At 41.6% G+C, this 15,945-nt stretch overlaps 1 protein-coding gene across 2 annotated transcripts in view; it reads left to right on the top strand.

The window, feature by feature from the left end:
* Positions 1-9,133: 9,133 nt before the first annotated feature.
* The window catches only part of SEC63 (SEC63 homolog, protein translocation regulator), a gene marked incomplete at its 5' end in the record, with an annotated part of 64,446 nt that continues 57,634 nt past the window's right edge, over positions 9,134-15,945 (top strand). For both annotated transcript variants that reach the window (XM_079716149.1, XM_079716148.1), the window contains one exon: positions 9,134-9,257. In XM_079716149.1, coding sequence (XP_079572275.1) covers positions 9,134-9,257 — 124 coding nt within the window. The remainder of the gene's footprint in view (positions 9,258-15,945) is intronic.

Genomic DNA, 15,945 nt, shown 5'->3' with positions numbered 1-15,945 from the left:
CAGAACAAGAGCACTCAAGATCACCTGATAATACTTCACCTGCCCCAATACTTAAGTCCCCAATATTTAAACAGGATGTAGTTTTTCATGATGATGGAAAGCAACTGCAATAGGAAGAGACTGTGAAAAGTGCTTCAGTATGAAGAGGGGTTTAACTTACATAACTGATTGTACTGGTTCTAAAATTTGTCTGCCAATTGGACTCACGAGGGAGATAGGGAGGAAAATTCTGATATAATTGATATAGGGAATGACCTAGGCGTTGGAAATTCCCCAAGTGGTTCTTACATGCAGTGAAGTTTGAGGACCACTTACCTACTGTGAATACCTTCTTCTTTCAGTTAATATAATTCTAGGGTCTATATTGTATTCAAAGATAGTTTTATTTTATTTTTTAAAAATTTGTATTGGAGTATCGCTGATTTACAATGTTGTGTGAGTTTCTGCGGCACAGCAAAGTGAATCAGTTATACATATACATATATCCACTCTTTTTTAGATTCTTTTCCCATATAGGTCATCACAGAGTACTGAGTAGAGTTCCCTGTGTTATTAGTTATCTATTTTATACGTAATAGTGTGTTTTAAAACGAGGTTTCCCATACTTCTTTGATTTTAAGACTCACCTGGAGTAATTGCTAAAAATATAACAACCATGCTTCCTCCCCAGCTAACTGTGTCAGAATCGCCAAGGGCCTGGGAGCTATAATTTTAACTAGCACCTGGGTTCTCTGCTCCTCCTCAGAGAGGAGGTTTGGAAAACACTGCCTTCAAAAACCAGTGAATCAGGAGCTCTAAAACTTGCAACAGCTGCCTGATTTTGTCATCTTCCTGTTTCTGGAAGGGCACCTGATCCTCACCCATCAGGAACAAAATGGTTATAAAAGAACAGAAAAAGGGACTCACATCATTCCACAGCTTTTATTTTTTTATTTTTAAATTTAAAAGTTGTTTTTTATTTTTGGCTGCATCGGGTCTTCGTTGCTGTGCACAGGCTTTCTCTCGTTGCAGCGAGCGGGGTCGAGTGGGGTCTACTCTTCGTTGAGGTGCGTGGGCTTCTCATTGCGGCGGCTTCTCTTGTTGCAGAACACAGGCTCCAGGCACGTGGGCTTCAGTAGTTGTGGCTCGCGGGCTCTAGAGCGCAGGCTCAGTAGTTGTGGCGCATGGGCTTAGTGGCTCCGTGGCATGTGGGATCTTCCTGGACCAGGGATTGAACATGTGTCCCCTGCACTGGCAGGCGGATTCTTAACCACTGTGCCACTAGGGAAGTCCCCATTCTACAGCTTTCTGAAGGGAACTGTTTTCTTATAAAATGCTCAGGCGGATGGTAATCTAAAGCCTAGCACAGATCTTGGCACAGGGTCACAAATATTTGTGAAATAAATGAATAAGTGGTTAAATAACTCTGGAGAGGGCTGGAGGAAGGAATCGGCAAGCAGATGGTCTCCCTTAATTCCTGACTTTTGACCTTCTGCTCAGACACAAATTATAGTCACACACATCCAACCAATACAACATATGTTGCTTCAGTAAACTCAATATATGACGAACAGACAAATTGGGAAGTGGTTATTCATTGTGCAAAAGGATGATTTGATATATAAAAATGATTCACTAGAACAGTGTGGTTTCCAGACTAGCAGCATCAGCATCACCTTGGAACTTGTGAGAAATGCAAATTTTCAGGCTGCACTTTACCACAGCCTGATTCAGAAACTCTGGGGGTGAGGCCCCGCATTCTGAGCTTTAATGAGCCTTCTATGTGATTCTCCTGCAACTAAAGTTTGAGAACTACTGTGCTAGAGCATTTCTTTAAATGAGAAGCTCCCCACCTGATAAAAGAATGTTCAAGAACATACTGTCAAAGGAGACCTTATCTGTATTCTATGATTGAGCTTTTCTATGCATCTTCAGAAATCTTCCAGACCGTAGTTCAGTGTTTCTTTTTTTTTTTGGTGTTACGCCGGCCTCGCACTGTTGTGGCCTCTCCCGTTGTGGAGCACAGGCTCCGGACAGGCAGGCTCAGTGGCCATGGCTCACGGGCCCAGCCGCTCCATGGCACGTGGCATCTTCCCGGACCAGGGCACGAACCCGTGTCCCCTGCATCGGCAGGCGGACTCTTAACCACTGTGCCACCAGGGAAGCCCCAGTGTTTCTTTAATAAAGCATTTCACACATAAGTATAGTTTATTACATGTACATTTAATATGAATAAATGTATAGTATACGATAGAAAAATATCACACCACATTGCACATGGTGAGGGTTAAGTATTCTTTTATGACACTTGTAATGTACTGAGCCATAATGTAAAATATATCTCTTGCTACAAATAATGGTCAAAAACAATTTTAAAAGCACAGCTGTATATGGCACAAAGTTTGGTAGTTCTTATCCATACGAACAGGTAATGACATGTGAATAGGCATACAGAAGGGCTAATTATAAGGATCAAATTGGTAATCCCTGCTAAGGAAGAGTTTGATTTCATAGGTTGGTTGGTTGGTTGTTTTTTCCTCAGTGTCTAGGTTTTTGTGGGAGTAGAGGTAGGCACTTGGCAAATCATGAAGACGTCTATGCTAGACTACTACTATGTGTGTAATACTATGTATACCTAACAACTGTTAAAAGCAATTCATTTAGTATTTACATAATGTAGAAATAAGTGAAGATCTTCCAAATGAAAACAAACAAAGGCTATTTATTCAGACCTTGCTATAGCAAGAGATTCTGCCACCATTGCTTGGGTTTGGCAGAGACTCAAAGCCAGACGGGGGAGTGAGGAAGCTTTACGGTGAAAAAAGTGAAGGCTTCAGTGTGCTTTGATGGAGAAGCTAGAGACAGGCTGACTGGGAGTTGGGTATCCTGCATGACTGATTAAGGCAGCATATTTGGCTTGTTGATCCTAATTAGCAAATGGGGGCAAAAAATTGGGAAGCTAGTCCTGATGCTTTGGGCCAATTGCTGAAGAGGTTGTGTTTTGGCTTCTTGGATTGCTTGCTGTAAGGGTTGTGCGTTAGAGTTCTATTGTCAGATTGGTCTGGCCATTGTCTCACTACCCATAAAGCAAAGCAACTACTGAACCTGGAAGGCAAGTTTATTCATGTATTTGATATTTATGGCCTCTAGCCAACCTGTCCAGTGAATCAGAGGTTAAAATGAGGGTTGAATCTAGTCAGCCTGTAGGTCAAAGTTTCCCTTCCTTGATCTGATTATTTAACATTGGCAGGGAGGGCACACACCAAACTTTTGGTGAACTGGAAATGCTTGCTGATGCTGACACCTCCTCACTGGCTATCAGTCAGCTCTAGGATGGCTATTCTGAGTCCGTGCTAATCTGACTGAGCCATGAGAGCTTAGGACCCCACAGTGACCATAACCACTCAGCCCTCTGCAGGCCAGCAGTGAAGGGTAAATGGGTCTTGTCTCTACTGTTTTTGCAGCTTCTTGTGAATCTATAATTATTTCAAAATAGAAAGTTAAAAGAAGAAAAGGATCCCTGGCTGCTGCGTAGAGAACAGATGTGAGGCAGGAGAGAGGTGGGAAAGCAGGATTGGAAGTAGAGAGTGAACAGGATGTGAAATATAGGAGCCAGCAGAGTGAGGTAAGGTATGTCAAAGAAATCTTTTTGGGAACATAACTATTGTATTAGATGTTAAGATTTGATTGATATCAAAGAGTGGAAACTATATGCTGGGTAAAGGAGGAAGAAGAAAATAGTAGAAATCATGACCTAGTTCACCCTCTTGTTTTCTGCAGGCCCTTACTTAAACCATGCTAGTTAAAACCATTTGTTTTTTTCTCTCTATTTTTTTTTAAGGTATCTAAAGGAGACTGCAATGTCTCCCACTTATGGACTCCTTTAACAAAGCTCCTTAAGTGGCAATATTGCTAACATGTTGCCTGTAACCTGGAAGCTGGACTTAAAAAGTATTTTCCCACTTCTGTGATTGCCATTTACAACCAGACTGGACTTCATGCTATTCTTCAAATGTTCTCTGAGCTGATTCCACCTGGATTTTTTCCTTCAATTTCTATTTAAGTTTCAAGGCCTAGCTCAATTGCCACCTCGTCCTTGAAGCCTTCTGATTCTCTCTGCCAAAAGAAAGGACTCTTTCCTATGAACCTGGAAATAATTCTATTTGTATATTCCTTACAGCATTTATCAATTCCTTCCTCTGGTTTTTGTTACTTATTGAAAAAAGTATGCCCTTCTCATTAGACTGTAGGCAAGTTTCCAGAGGTCAGAGACCCTGTCTTAAACATTCCTGTGCGCCCCACTCTTGCTAATAGTATATGTGATTTCAATGAATGTTAAATGTTGAATGACTGATTTTCTTCCTTATAATAATCTGTATATTTGAAAGTAAGGGGATGCATTCATTTTGGAGCTAGGGTGATATTTTTATGTAGTTTACAGTTACTTCTGTGTATAGTTGTTATCACTTCCAGGAATATTTCTTCCACCTCTACCCCTGGGGCAAACTTACCGAGCATTGCAACATGAAAGAGTGATACATCTTGATTCATGATATGAATATATTCCACTAGGCCTGGTACCTGAAGTATGTAGGTAATAGAGGAGAAATATTGTTTGAAACGTACAGAGTCAGAAACTACTCTGTGGAAAATTCTTCTACTCATGAGATGTTAAAATTGTAAGCAGAGAATTTGGTTGTCATTGAGCCTTGTCAAAAAGGAAAAATCTCTCTCAGTAGAAATATATTCAATATGCAGTTTATACAATTGTAAATGTTACCATATTAAAAAGAATCCTGATGGAAATCATGCAAAAATAGAATTTATTAGAATTCTTTTGTTTGTAGAACACGAACCTATAGCAATTATGATTATTATAAATATTAGCTATTTTTTAGTAGACTTTCTTTAGAGCAGATTTAGGTTCACAGCAAAACAGAGTGGAAGGTACAGAGATTTCTCATATATTTCCTACCCTCTCCCTCTTCTGGCCCCCAGAGCCTCCTCCATTTTCAACATCCCCCACTAGAGTGGTACATTTGTTACAAATGATGAACCTACCTTGACACATCATTATCACCAGAGTTCATAGTGAATATGAACTTTTGTACCTAATTTTATAATCATAATTTTATATTTTTTATTAATTAAGGCTCCCCAATTTTATAAACTTCAGGATCCACAAATATTTGTTTTTCAACAAGATGATTTATGTTTTCCCTTAAGTTCTAATCTCTATTGAGATAATTTTTTTTCTCCTTACGCAAATATATAAACTTGAAATTGCCCATAGTGATCTCTCCTGTTTATTTATGGCCACTCTTCCAAATTATATTTCAATCTGGGCGGGAAATTTCATTAAGTGCTATTTTATGGCTCACTGTGAAATGTCAATCATTTTTTCTTTAAGCAGTTTAGATATGTTGGTAATGCATAAAATTAATTCATAAAGGAATAACCTAAGTTTGTTGATACATTGTTGGCAACTGGTTTTATTACAATAATTCTCAGCTTTGTAATCACAAAAGTAGGTATAGAACAAGAACAATATTGACAAGTCCAACATACTCATGAAAAGAGAGGAGCCCAAATGCAAACCTGATCCCAACACTAAAGAAAACCACAGCCCTCAATTCCTCTTTTAACATTGTTTTCATGCTTTCAGAGTGGAGCATAATCCAGTTCCAATGTCTTCCTAACCCATACCTCCCTTCACATTCTCTCCAAGTGTAAGACTGGGGTTTCATTGGGTCATAAGGGCCTTAGGAAGCTAGGGAATGAAAGGATTGCAATGGGTTAGTACCTTTTACCTAGTCAAAGTTCCAACATGTGGGTCATGCTTTGAAATTTCAACTGGAATAATGCTGAGGAAGTTTTTTGTAAATAATAAATGTTGTACAAAGGTTACTTTGTTGATGTTACTGTTGTTATTATGATAGGCATAACTTTTCATCTCTGTAAGATCAAATAAAAAGAATTGTTCATTTTGTATCAGAAGAGATTTAGCTCTTAATGGAGAAAATCCTGGCACTGAAACAAAGTAATAAGAGGCATAACATTACAGATGATTTGCTAGGCTTTGACAGGGAAGGTTATTGTAGGGTAGAAAGGGGGGGAAAAGACTGGAAATAATTGCATGTACCTACTTATTTATTTGGTTCTTTCCAGTTTCTTTGAGGCTAACTACAATAAGCAGAAAATTAAATCATGTTGACTATAGCTACACAAATGTATTTTGGTATGTATAAATGTTAAGTCAACACCAGCAGTTACAAGCATGACTTGCAAGGAAGGAAAGATTCACTTTAAGGAAAAAGCAAATTACTAGGAGGAACCAAAAAATAGTCAGGTTTTCTACACTTGAGAGGAAATATCTACCTAGCAATTAAAAGAATCCTTTACAGACACATATAGAGAAAATACAAAAATGCCTTTTAACATGTCCTATTAGACTAAACGAAATGTGTTCGTAGCTCTGTTTCTACCATATTCACTCAGTACTATTAAATATTTCACTGAAATGATATCTTAAAAGAAACAACTGTTTAAAAAGCAATTAAAAAATCAGTCAGAAAAAATTGTGATTAATTAAAGGTATGATTCAGATTTGCTTTGGGGAATATTTGGGTGATCTGAGTTTATCTATAATGAATAGCATTAAGTTCTAAAACAGACTGTGTTTATACCTTTTCAAATCTTTAATCTTTTAATTTGGTTAAAAAATTCATATTCTAGATAGGTATGGAGTTTAGCAAATAAATGTGATTTGTTCAAAATTTGGTTTCATGGTTCAGTTCTGTACAAACCACTCATATGCATGACCTCAAACTGCTGTGAAAAGATTACTCCTGCAGAAAAAAAGTCAGAAGGGGAATATTTTTCATGAATAATTTATATTGACACAAGGTTATAAAACTGATGTATTATCTTTATCCAAATGCAGAGTAAAATGTATAATCAGGGTAATAAAAAACAACCAGTTCAGCACTATTAAAACAAGACTTAATAACAAATTCAACATAAATAAAAGGAACTTCAGGATCCTACCCACTGCGGTTGAGCCAATTTTATGACAGACTTATTTCTGAAGCAAGGCAGATTGTTTTGGGCATATCAGCCTTGGGTGATCACAGTGTTGTGCTGACTTCATTGTCCAATCCTCTCCCCCCACCTCTCTGTTTTATTTCTTCCCCTCTAATACAGTCTTGGAAAACTTCACACAGAAAAAAGTGAGGAGGGGAATGCAGAGCAAATGATTTTCTGAAATTTCCTTTCAAAATGGGTAGTTAGGGGCTTCCCTGGTGGCGCAGTGGTTGAGAGTCCACCTGCCGATGCAGCGGACGCGGGTTCGTGTCCCAGTCTGGGAAGATCCCACATGCCGCGGAGCGGCTGGGCCGTGAGCCATGGCCGCTGAGCCTGCGCGTCCGGAGCCTGTGCTCCGCAACGGGAGAGGCCACAACAGTGAGAGGCCCACGTACCGCAAAAAAAGAAAAAAAAAAAAAAGGGTAGTTAGGACATTTGAGAGGGAAGAGAGAATACATGTGAATATAATCTATTATGAAGGAAGTCGTCACTGATTATGATAAATACTATTTTTGAGGACATGAAATAAAAGATGACATGTGACCAGATTTCTCTTCCAACACTGGAAGGCATATTGAAAGGAACCTAGTAAATAGACCATATAGCCTTAAAATGAGTTTTTAAAAATACAGTGTAATATTTGTTTATTGCATTGGTTTTCCAGTTTTCACTATAACTCCCTTTAATCTTCACAACGACTCTGTGAGGTGACTCTGGTGGGCCTTTCCTTTTGGTCCCCTGAGGGGAGGTGGAGATGCTGGGATAGGCTCCAGCCAGGGCTGCCGCGGGACCGTGGGGGTCATTCACGGATCAGGGCACCAGCCCCCTCGACTCCCAGCTTAGCTGACACCAGCCTCTGGGATCTCACAGCCGGCGAGGGCAGAGGCCCCGGAGAGCGACTGCTCCCCCAGCCGTCTCTCCTCGCAGTGAGGATTCCTGCCCACACTCCGCACGCGAGGGCCGGCCGCTCTCAGGGAAATGCGAGGGTCGGCGACGAGGCGGTGGTCAGGGCACTGGCTTTGTGGCGTCAGCGTGATCTGGGTTTGAATCCCCAGACGTTTCCTTACTGTGCTTCACTTTAGGCACTCTCTTTCAGCCTCCATTTCCTCATCTGGAGAGCGGGCATGCTTTGATTCATTCCAAGGGGTTCGCCGACCATTGAATGATTTAAAGCAATAAAGCAATAAATTGCCTACTGCCTGTGTCGAAGAAAATGCTATAAATATTATTAGCTCTGGGATAGGTAGGTCACCATCTCTACCGGCTTCGGGAATCTCCATCTGCAAAATGGGCGCAATGTAGATCGCAGTCTCTTAATAGCAAAGGTTGTTTTGCCAAAAAACCCCTACAGCCAAACCCCTCACCATCCCTCCCCACCGCCCTGCTCCCGCGCCCTATTCTGACGGACCAGTGTTTCCAAACTGGAGGAGCGGATCCGGAACTTAAGGAAACATTCTTATCAATCAGGGAAATTGAAAAGTGAGAGTGCAGGACAGGGTGGGTAGGGATGGGAGACAGCGGAGGCAAGGAAGCCTCAGCTCTGCTTCGAATGGGTGCGACCCCGGTCGCAGTCAGGTGAACCGCCCGCGCCCACTGCTCGACCGGGAAGCCTCGGCTGGGACCCTGTAAACCGACCCTCAGGACCCGGACCTCGGCCCTCGGAAAAGAAACTGAGGGGCGGGGGAGGGACTTTAGGGGTAGGGGCGGGGCCTTCAGGGAGGGTCTACCAGAGCTTGAGGGGCGGAGCTGAGGCTAAGAGGGCAGGGCTAAGGGCGGGAGCTCGCAGAGTTCTTCGGCTGCGCGCGCCACGTCTCTCTCTGCGAGCTGGTTGGGGAGAGGCGGGGGGCGGAGGAGGGACAAACCGCGCGGGGAGGGAGCTATCTCTTCTCGCGATAGCTGGGACCGCAGCGGCAGTGGCGGCGGCGGGTCCGTGAGAGTAGCGTGGGGGCGGGGAGGAGAGGCGGCGGCGGCGTAGGAGCTACGCCACACGCGGCCGGGGCGCTGGGACCCCGAAAGCAGAGTGGGGTCGTGGCGGCGGTGGTGAGAAGAGGGAGGCGGAGGAGGGGGTGCCATGGCGGGGCAGCAGTTCCAGTACGATGACAGCGGGAACACCTTCTTTTACTTCCTCACCTCCTTCGTGGGGCTCATCGTGATCCCGGCCACATACTACCTCTGGCCCCGAGATCAGAATGCCGGTGAGTCCCACCGGCAGCAGCGCGTGCACCCGCGCAGGCTCCGCCGGCCCCTCCGGGCCGCGCCGCTCCCACCCGCTCCGGCCCAGCCCGCCGCGCCCGGGGTGATACCGCCCGCGCGGTCGGGCCTCGAGTCCAGGCGTCCGCCGCTTGCGGGGCCCGGGCTCGGCGGTGTTTCCCTCTTTGCCTCTCCGGGTTCCTCTACACCCCCTTCATTGTCCTCCTCGGGAGTTTCGCTTTGCACCCTGTCCCCCATTGTTCTGGACGCTCCTTGCAGCCTCGTTTTGCCTCTTTGTCTTCTCTGCCTCCGGTTTTATTGGGTATTTTTCTTTATGGAGGGAGCAGGGTGGGATAGGGAGGATGGGAATTGGGAGGTGAGAGAAGAGTTGGCCAAGGAGGAAGCCGACCGTGCAGGCTCCACTCTGAGCCCCCAGGCCACGGTCTTCTTATTCCCACAGCCCAGTTTCCCTGTTGCAGCGGTCGTTACAGATGTTTCGGGCACCGTCGGAGCTGGGTGGCAGGTATAGGACTCCAGCTGAGCTCGCCAACCGCCCCTCCCCCCGTGCCTTTCCCCCGTTGCTTTTTCATTTGTTCACTCACACTGGGGGGGGGGGGGGTTGGAAGCAATGCCGTTATTCCCCTTAGGAAAAATTAGGCTTTTCTCTATTTCCGTTTCTTTGGAGTTTCCTGTTGTTTATGGCGGAAAAAGTGCAAGTATGAAGGAAGGATTAAGTCTTCTAGGTAGTCCAGTTGTGAGGTAGCTGGTCCGTTTGCTTTTAGTTCTCAATCTTTTCACATTAAACGACGTCAGATTAGAACACAGAATTATTTAGATTCTTTGCAAGGCATTTTATGTTTGGGTTTTGGATTCCGTTTGTTGCACTCTACTAGGATATATGGCAGGTGATATTCTTAAAACTGATAGAACTGCCAGGCCTTAGTAGGTTGTTTGTGGTAGCGTTAACAGTAACAAGTAGCTTTTGAGTAAGAACATTTAGGGAAGGTTTTCTGTTTCACAAGAGCTATGCTAACTTGAGTAAACAGATACTCTCAAGTTGGGTGTGGTGGGAGTCTGGGTTGTCCAGGTGGTATACTGTACTTTGGGGACACTGTTACCACTGAAGCATGGAATCAAATCGGAACTTGTTATGCTTTAAGACTGATTTCAGTGCTTTTAGCTACTTACAGTTTCACAGGAAAACTAAATAAGCTTCAAAAATCAAATATTAAAATATCCTGTTGTGTTATTCAAAATTACTACTGCAGATCCACATGCTTTATTCAAAACGCTTGAGGACAGGTACGCTACAGAGTTTTTCAAATTTTAGAAAGATAGTACCTACCCTAACAATCCTTTAAAGGTCTAAAACAGCACCAATAATCAAATTAATATCCCAACAGCAAAATATGACGACTTTTTTAAGTGAGATGAATAAAGGTTATAAGTAGCCTTCTATCAGTCCAAGTCACCAAATTATGTTCCTGCAAACATCTAGGCATGTAATTTTGAATTTCAGAGTTCTTATGGCAATATTGACTTTTCAGGTGTATCTTCTATATGAAAGCATAAAAAGATTTACCCAGCAATTGTACAACATTAAAGTTGAGTTTAATCTTTATTTAGCTTTTTTAAAAGATGACACACTTGGGGGCTTTCAGTTTCAAGGTGACAGTTGTTTCAATGTTGCTGTTTTGGAATTGTTGGGCTCTTGAGTCCATCAGAAAGCATGGCGTCATTTCAGATTGGAAAATATAGGGTTTGACAAATAGAAATAGCTTGGTCATTGGCATATTTGACGTGTTAATTGAAGTTACTCTGTTATCCAAAACATTATCATTGGAATCCTTTTGCCTTGATTTTTGTGTAATCTGTTGGGCTAAGTGCGCTTATAATTAATACCCCTTTTAGTAGTTGAAGGGTCCTATTTATCTTACTCTCTTGGTTGTTTGCAAATTGGCTGAATAAGATGACAATACTTTTTCAGACCTTTATGGGCAGAAGCTCTGTGAAGTAATAATATGGAGGGTTTGGATTTCCTTAGAATAGTGGTTCTTAAACCTAACTACTCTTTAGAATCTCTTGGGGGACCTTTTAAAAACACTTAGACCCATCACCAGATATTGTGATTTAATTGGTCTGGAGTGGCTGCTATGTACTGGTTTTTTAAAAGTCCCTATGTGATTGTAAATTGTAACTAGGTTTGAGTAGTGTTGCTAAGGTAGGTAGTGGTCTTTTGTTGGAGTTGTCATTTTGGAAGGTGGTGTATTTCTTTTGATATGTGCACTTTCCTGAAAACAAAAACACCCCTAATGTCTTAGCTTTTTTATTTTACAAAGCTAAGAAGTACTTACTGTAGAATCGGGCTGTAAAGTTCTTGTAGTTGCAAGTAGAATATTTTTGTTAAAGCAACTTTAATAGGTTTATAATGATATTTGACAAGAGAAAATAACTGTTTCTAATTATTAGAAATTCAGATAATCCAGAGAGGGCTTTTATTCTTTCCATAGGTTAAGGATTATAGATCCTTTGAATTGAGATAAAATATATCACTGCTTTCCTGAGATTTTGGAGGGTTTTTTTTGACTCTTTGATCTTTTTCAAAACTGCCTAGTTTTGAAACCTGGATCTGCCAATTACTGTGTTATCTTAGGCAAGTGATTTAATTTCTGTGTTTTAGTTTACTCAGTTGTGAACTAGAGACAGTAGTTATCTGTTTTATAGAATTAAATTAATAAAATAGATATATGTAAAATGTTTAGTGTCTGGCACATATTGGGGCTCTTAGCTCCTGCTGTTTTTGCTGGTTACTTAGACTTTCTGGAACAGTTTGATTTGGTACACTTATGTACTCAGATTTTTTCCCCCATTGTTTGAAAGGATTAATGAAACTTTTTAAAAAAAGTTACATTCCTTTATTCTTCTTTGCTTGCTTCCTCTCAAATAGTGTACAAGTGATTTAGCTCTCTGACTTGGGAATGTGAGTAGGAGTTCACTTTTAGTGCTTAGTAGTAAAGTAAAAAACGCTGTATTTGAAGTTAGAAGTTTTGGTTTTAAGTTCCAGCCTAGTCCCTGTTGTTTCTGAACTCTCAGCCTCATTTTCTAGGGGTGATAATAATAACCTGCCCTACCTACCCAAGAAGTGATTATGAGAAGCAAAGAAATAAATGCATATAAACATGCTTGCTTGTAAAACTAAATGTACTGTAGAATTTTCATTTTGCAAGTATTTATAGAGCATAATACTTTGTGCTAGATGCTGCTTCTAGGTGATGGATCAGATTTTTTTTTAAAAGCTTTTTTTAATATTTATTATTTTATTTTTGGCAGCATTGGGCCTTCATTGCTGCACGTGGGCTTTCTTTAGTTGTGGCGAGCGGGGGCTACTCTTCGTTGCGGTGCGTGGGCTTCTCACTGTGGTGGCCTCTCTTGTTGTGGAGCACAGGCTCTAGGCACACGGGCTTCAGTAGTTGCAGCACGCAGGCTCAGTAGTTGTGGCTTGTGGGCTGTAGAGCACAGGCTCGGTAGCTGTGGCACACAGGGCTTAGTTGCTCCATGGTATGTGGGATCTTCCCGGACCAGGGATTGAACCTGTGTCCCCTGCATTGGCAGGCAGATTCTCAACCACTGCGCCACGAAGGAAGGCCGATGGATCAGGTATTTAGGGGCTTATAGCTTTTTTCTTAGTAAGTTGCATATACTCAATGCAGAAAAGATCAAAGGAGCAGAACAAAAATTGCTTGTAATTCCATCACCCAAATCACCCAGAAGTGATTAACCATTTTGGTGTGTGCATCCCCTTGGGATGACTTTAGACATAGTCCCTTTTCTTATGGGGGGGAGACCCCACATCCTCCTCCAGTCTTAGACAGGTAATTGTGATCCTCACCTCAGCTTTGCTGCTGTTCATTGAATGTTGACTAGCCTCAAGGATGGGTAGTGCGGAATGCACTCACTTAGCACTTTAAACTAGACTCAAGTGTTATCCCAATTTTATTAATGAGAAAATTGAGCCCTAGAGAAGGTAACCAACTTGTCTAAAGCTATATTGCTACTAGGTGGAAGATTGAGTGTTGGACCGAAATCCATCTTATGCCAAAGCTTCTCTTGTTAGCCACTACCTTATACTCTCTCCTGTAATTACTATAACACATTATAATAAGTATTAAAATGATAAGTGGAAGGTGCTGTGGGAGCACAGAGGAAGGAGAGAATAATTCTGTTTGGGGATTTGGGTGTTTAATGTAGAGGAGTTGATTGGAGATAGGTCTTAAAAGGTAAATGGGAGAAGTGCATTCCAGTTGTAGGGGAAAGCATATGCAAAAGCGTGGAGATGTTCAGTAAGTGATAAAGATTTAATGTGATTGGCACTTAGGAGCAAATCAACCATTTTATACTTTATCCTATAAGTTATTGGGTAAATAATGGAGGTTTTTAAGTAGGGTAATTTACATGGTCAGTTTTGCTTTTGTGGAGCTTTGAGTGGAGAATGGTTTGGTGGGAGGTGGTGGTGTCTGAGTGGGGAAAAACTAGATGGAGAAGGAGTCCATTTCAGAGGCTTATTAGTCCTTTGAGATGTCAGCATATAGGGGAATGAGCAGGTTAGAAAGAGAATTCTAAGATAGCATGGGCTGTTTGTGGAATATAAGTACCGTGGAGGGAATGAGAGAGTGGAGTGCAGATTTTGAATTTTCACTCATTTCTGTTTTGTTTCTCTTCCTCTTAAAAGCTGTTTGGTGATTGGTCCAATAATAACATATTAACTTTTATCAGTTTTAGGGTTGAGTGCAGGGAAAAGGATGGGGATGAACATTTTTATTTAAAATGAAATGTTGGCTTTATCTATTGATTTATCTAGATAATTTCTAATTACAGTAGAGTTATCTCAATCTCTTGTTGATTGGATTTTTTAACAGAAAAAACTGGCTAGTTATCAGTTTTGTGTTCAAAGGAGTATATTTTATGAACGTTCATATTCCACTTAGAACATATAGGCTTCCTAAGATTTTAGATTTTGAAGGGGTATTAGAGATCTGAGAAGTTTGAGTCATTTTAAAGTAGTCATTCCCTCTGTGTTCTGTCTGGACAGAAAAGGTATCAGACGTGAGCATATACACATTTAAGTCCCACGTCATAGAGGAAACTTGGCAGTATGAATTATAGTACAACATTTAGGTTTTATAAATGTGGTGACAGACATTGGATTAGTAAATGCATTTATAAAATTGTTTTTAAAGGTCATCTTGCATTCTTGCTTGATCTTGGAGAACCTGAAAGACAAAGATAGGCTTACTTTCATATAAAATAAAATTTTCAGATGTTCATTCCCTTAATTATACTTTACAGGTCGTAACAAATATATCCATATTGTACTCAGACTTCCTTTTTAAACAAGTCCCATTACCAGACTCTGTTGATGACAAATGTTGTTACACCATCTCACCGTCACATTGTTTGTTGAAAGGCATTATTGTTCATTCTCTTAATAAGTGAAGCCAAGTCCCCCTAAACCCTGAGTTCCTCTGCCGAGTTTATGATTAACCTCTCTATTCAAAACGTTATTCCCTTTCAGTTCCGTACCTGTTCCCCTCAAGATTGAGGAGTATCAAAGGAAAGGGGGATTGAAACCAAGCAGGACCCTGCCAGGTACAAAAGCCCCTCCGTGTCCCCCATTTCTTGTTTGTAGAAAAAGACTTGAGTCTCCTAGGCCTTCCTTGAGTTCCAAAGAGTAGGCATAGGTAGTTACTAAGTAGGGAAGTGAGGGAATGCAGAAACAAAGGAAAAGCAGTTAAACAAGAAAAGTAATGACAGTAGTTCAGGGATAAAACAGAGTCCTAGTTCCTCCTCAAGGGATATACAGAACTATCTGAAGGATCTCTTGGAGTTGTTCTTCAGGAACTAAGACCTGCCCCCTGCCCCAACCCTCTGGTGACTTTGGAAGGTTGATGATTGAGATTCCTGAGACACCACCTGTTACCTCACCACCAGCCAGTCAGAAGAAAGCCATGTATCCTGCAGCCCTCACCCCCAGATGCTGCCTTTAAAAACCCTTGCCTGAAAACAGTTGGGGAGTTTGGGTCTTTTGAGCATGAGCTACCCTACTCCTTGCTTGGCACCTGCAGTAAATGCTGTACTTTCCTTCACCACAACCCAGCATCAGTCAATTGGCTTTGCTGTGGCAGGTGAGCAAACCCAAACTTGGGTTTGGTAACATAAGGTGTTCCTTACATTTTGGAATTATATTTGTCAGTATGGATGAAGGAATTTTCTTGTGTAGATTCCAGATGTTTTTCACTTTAGATTTTTGCCTGTTTCATTAAATCTAGTAGTTATTGATTGAGCATTCACTAGGAGCAGCAGATGGTACAAAGATGAATGCAGTGTAAATATAGTCTTTTGATAGAGTTTATAATCTGGCTGGGGTGGGAGAATTAGGATTAGACAGATACACAAATTATTATATCCAAAACACAGCGAAGAAAGTGTAAGAGAAGTGAAAGCAAGTGCTATGGAAGTTAGTTGGATAAAGTATTTGCATCTAGTTGGGGGTGGTAGTGGGTATCTAGAGGTGAGGAAAGGCTCTTTAGAGTAAGTTGATTTTGACTGGACTGTTAAAGGATGAGAAGGATTTAATGCGTGGAATGGAGGGAGGAGGTGCAAAGAAGAAATCACATGAGCAAAAGTGTAGAGCCT

The sequence above is a fragment of the Hyperoodon ampullatus genome (assembly GCF_949752795.1).
Source record: "Hyperoodon ampullatus genome assembly, chromosome: 12".
Classification (NCBI taxonomy): domain Eukaryota; kingdom Metazoa; phylum Chordata; class Mammalia; order Artiodactyla; family Ziphiidae; genus Hyperoodon; species Hyperoodon ampullatus.
The sequence above is the reverse complement of the archived record's forward strand: the minus strand, read 5'-3'. Positions and strand labels throughout refer to the sequence as shown.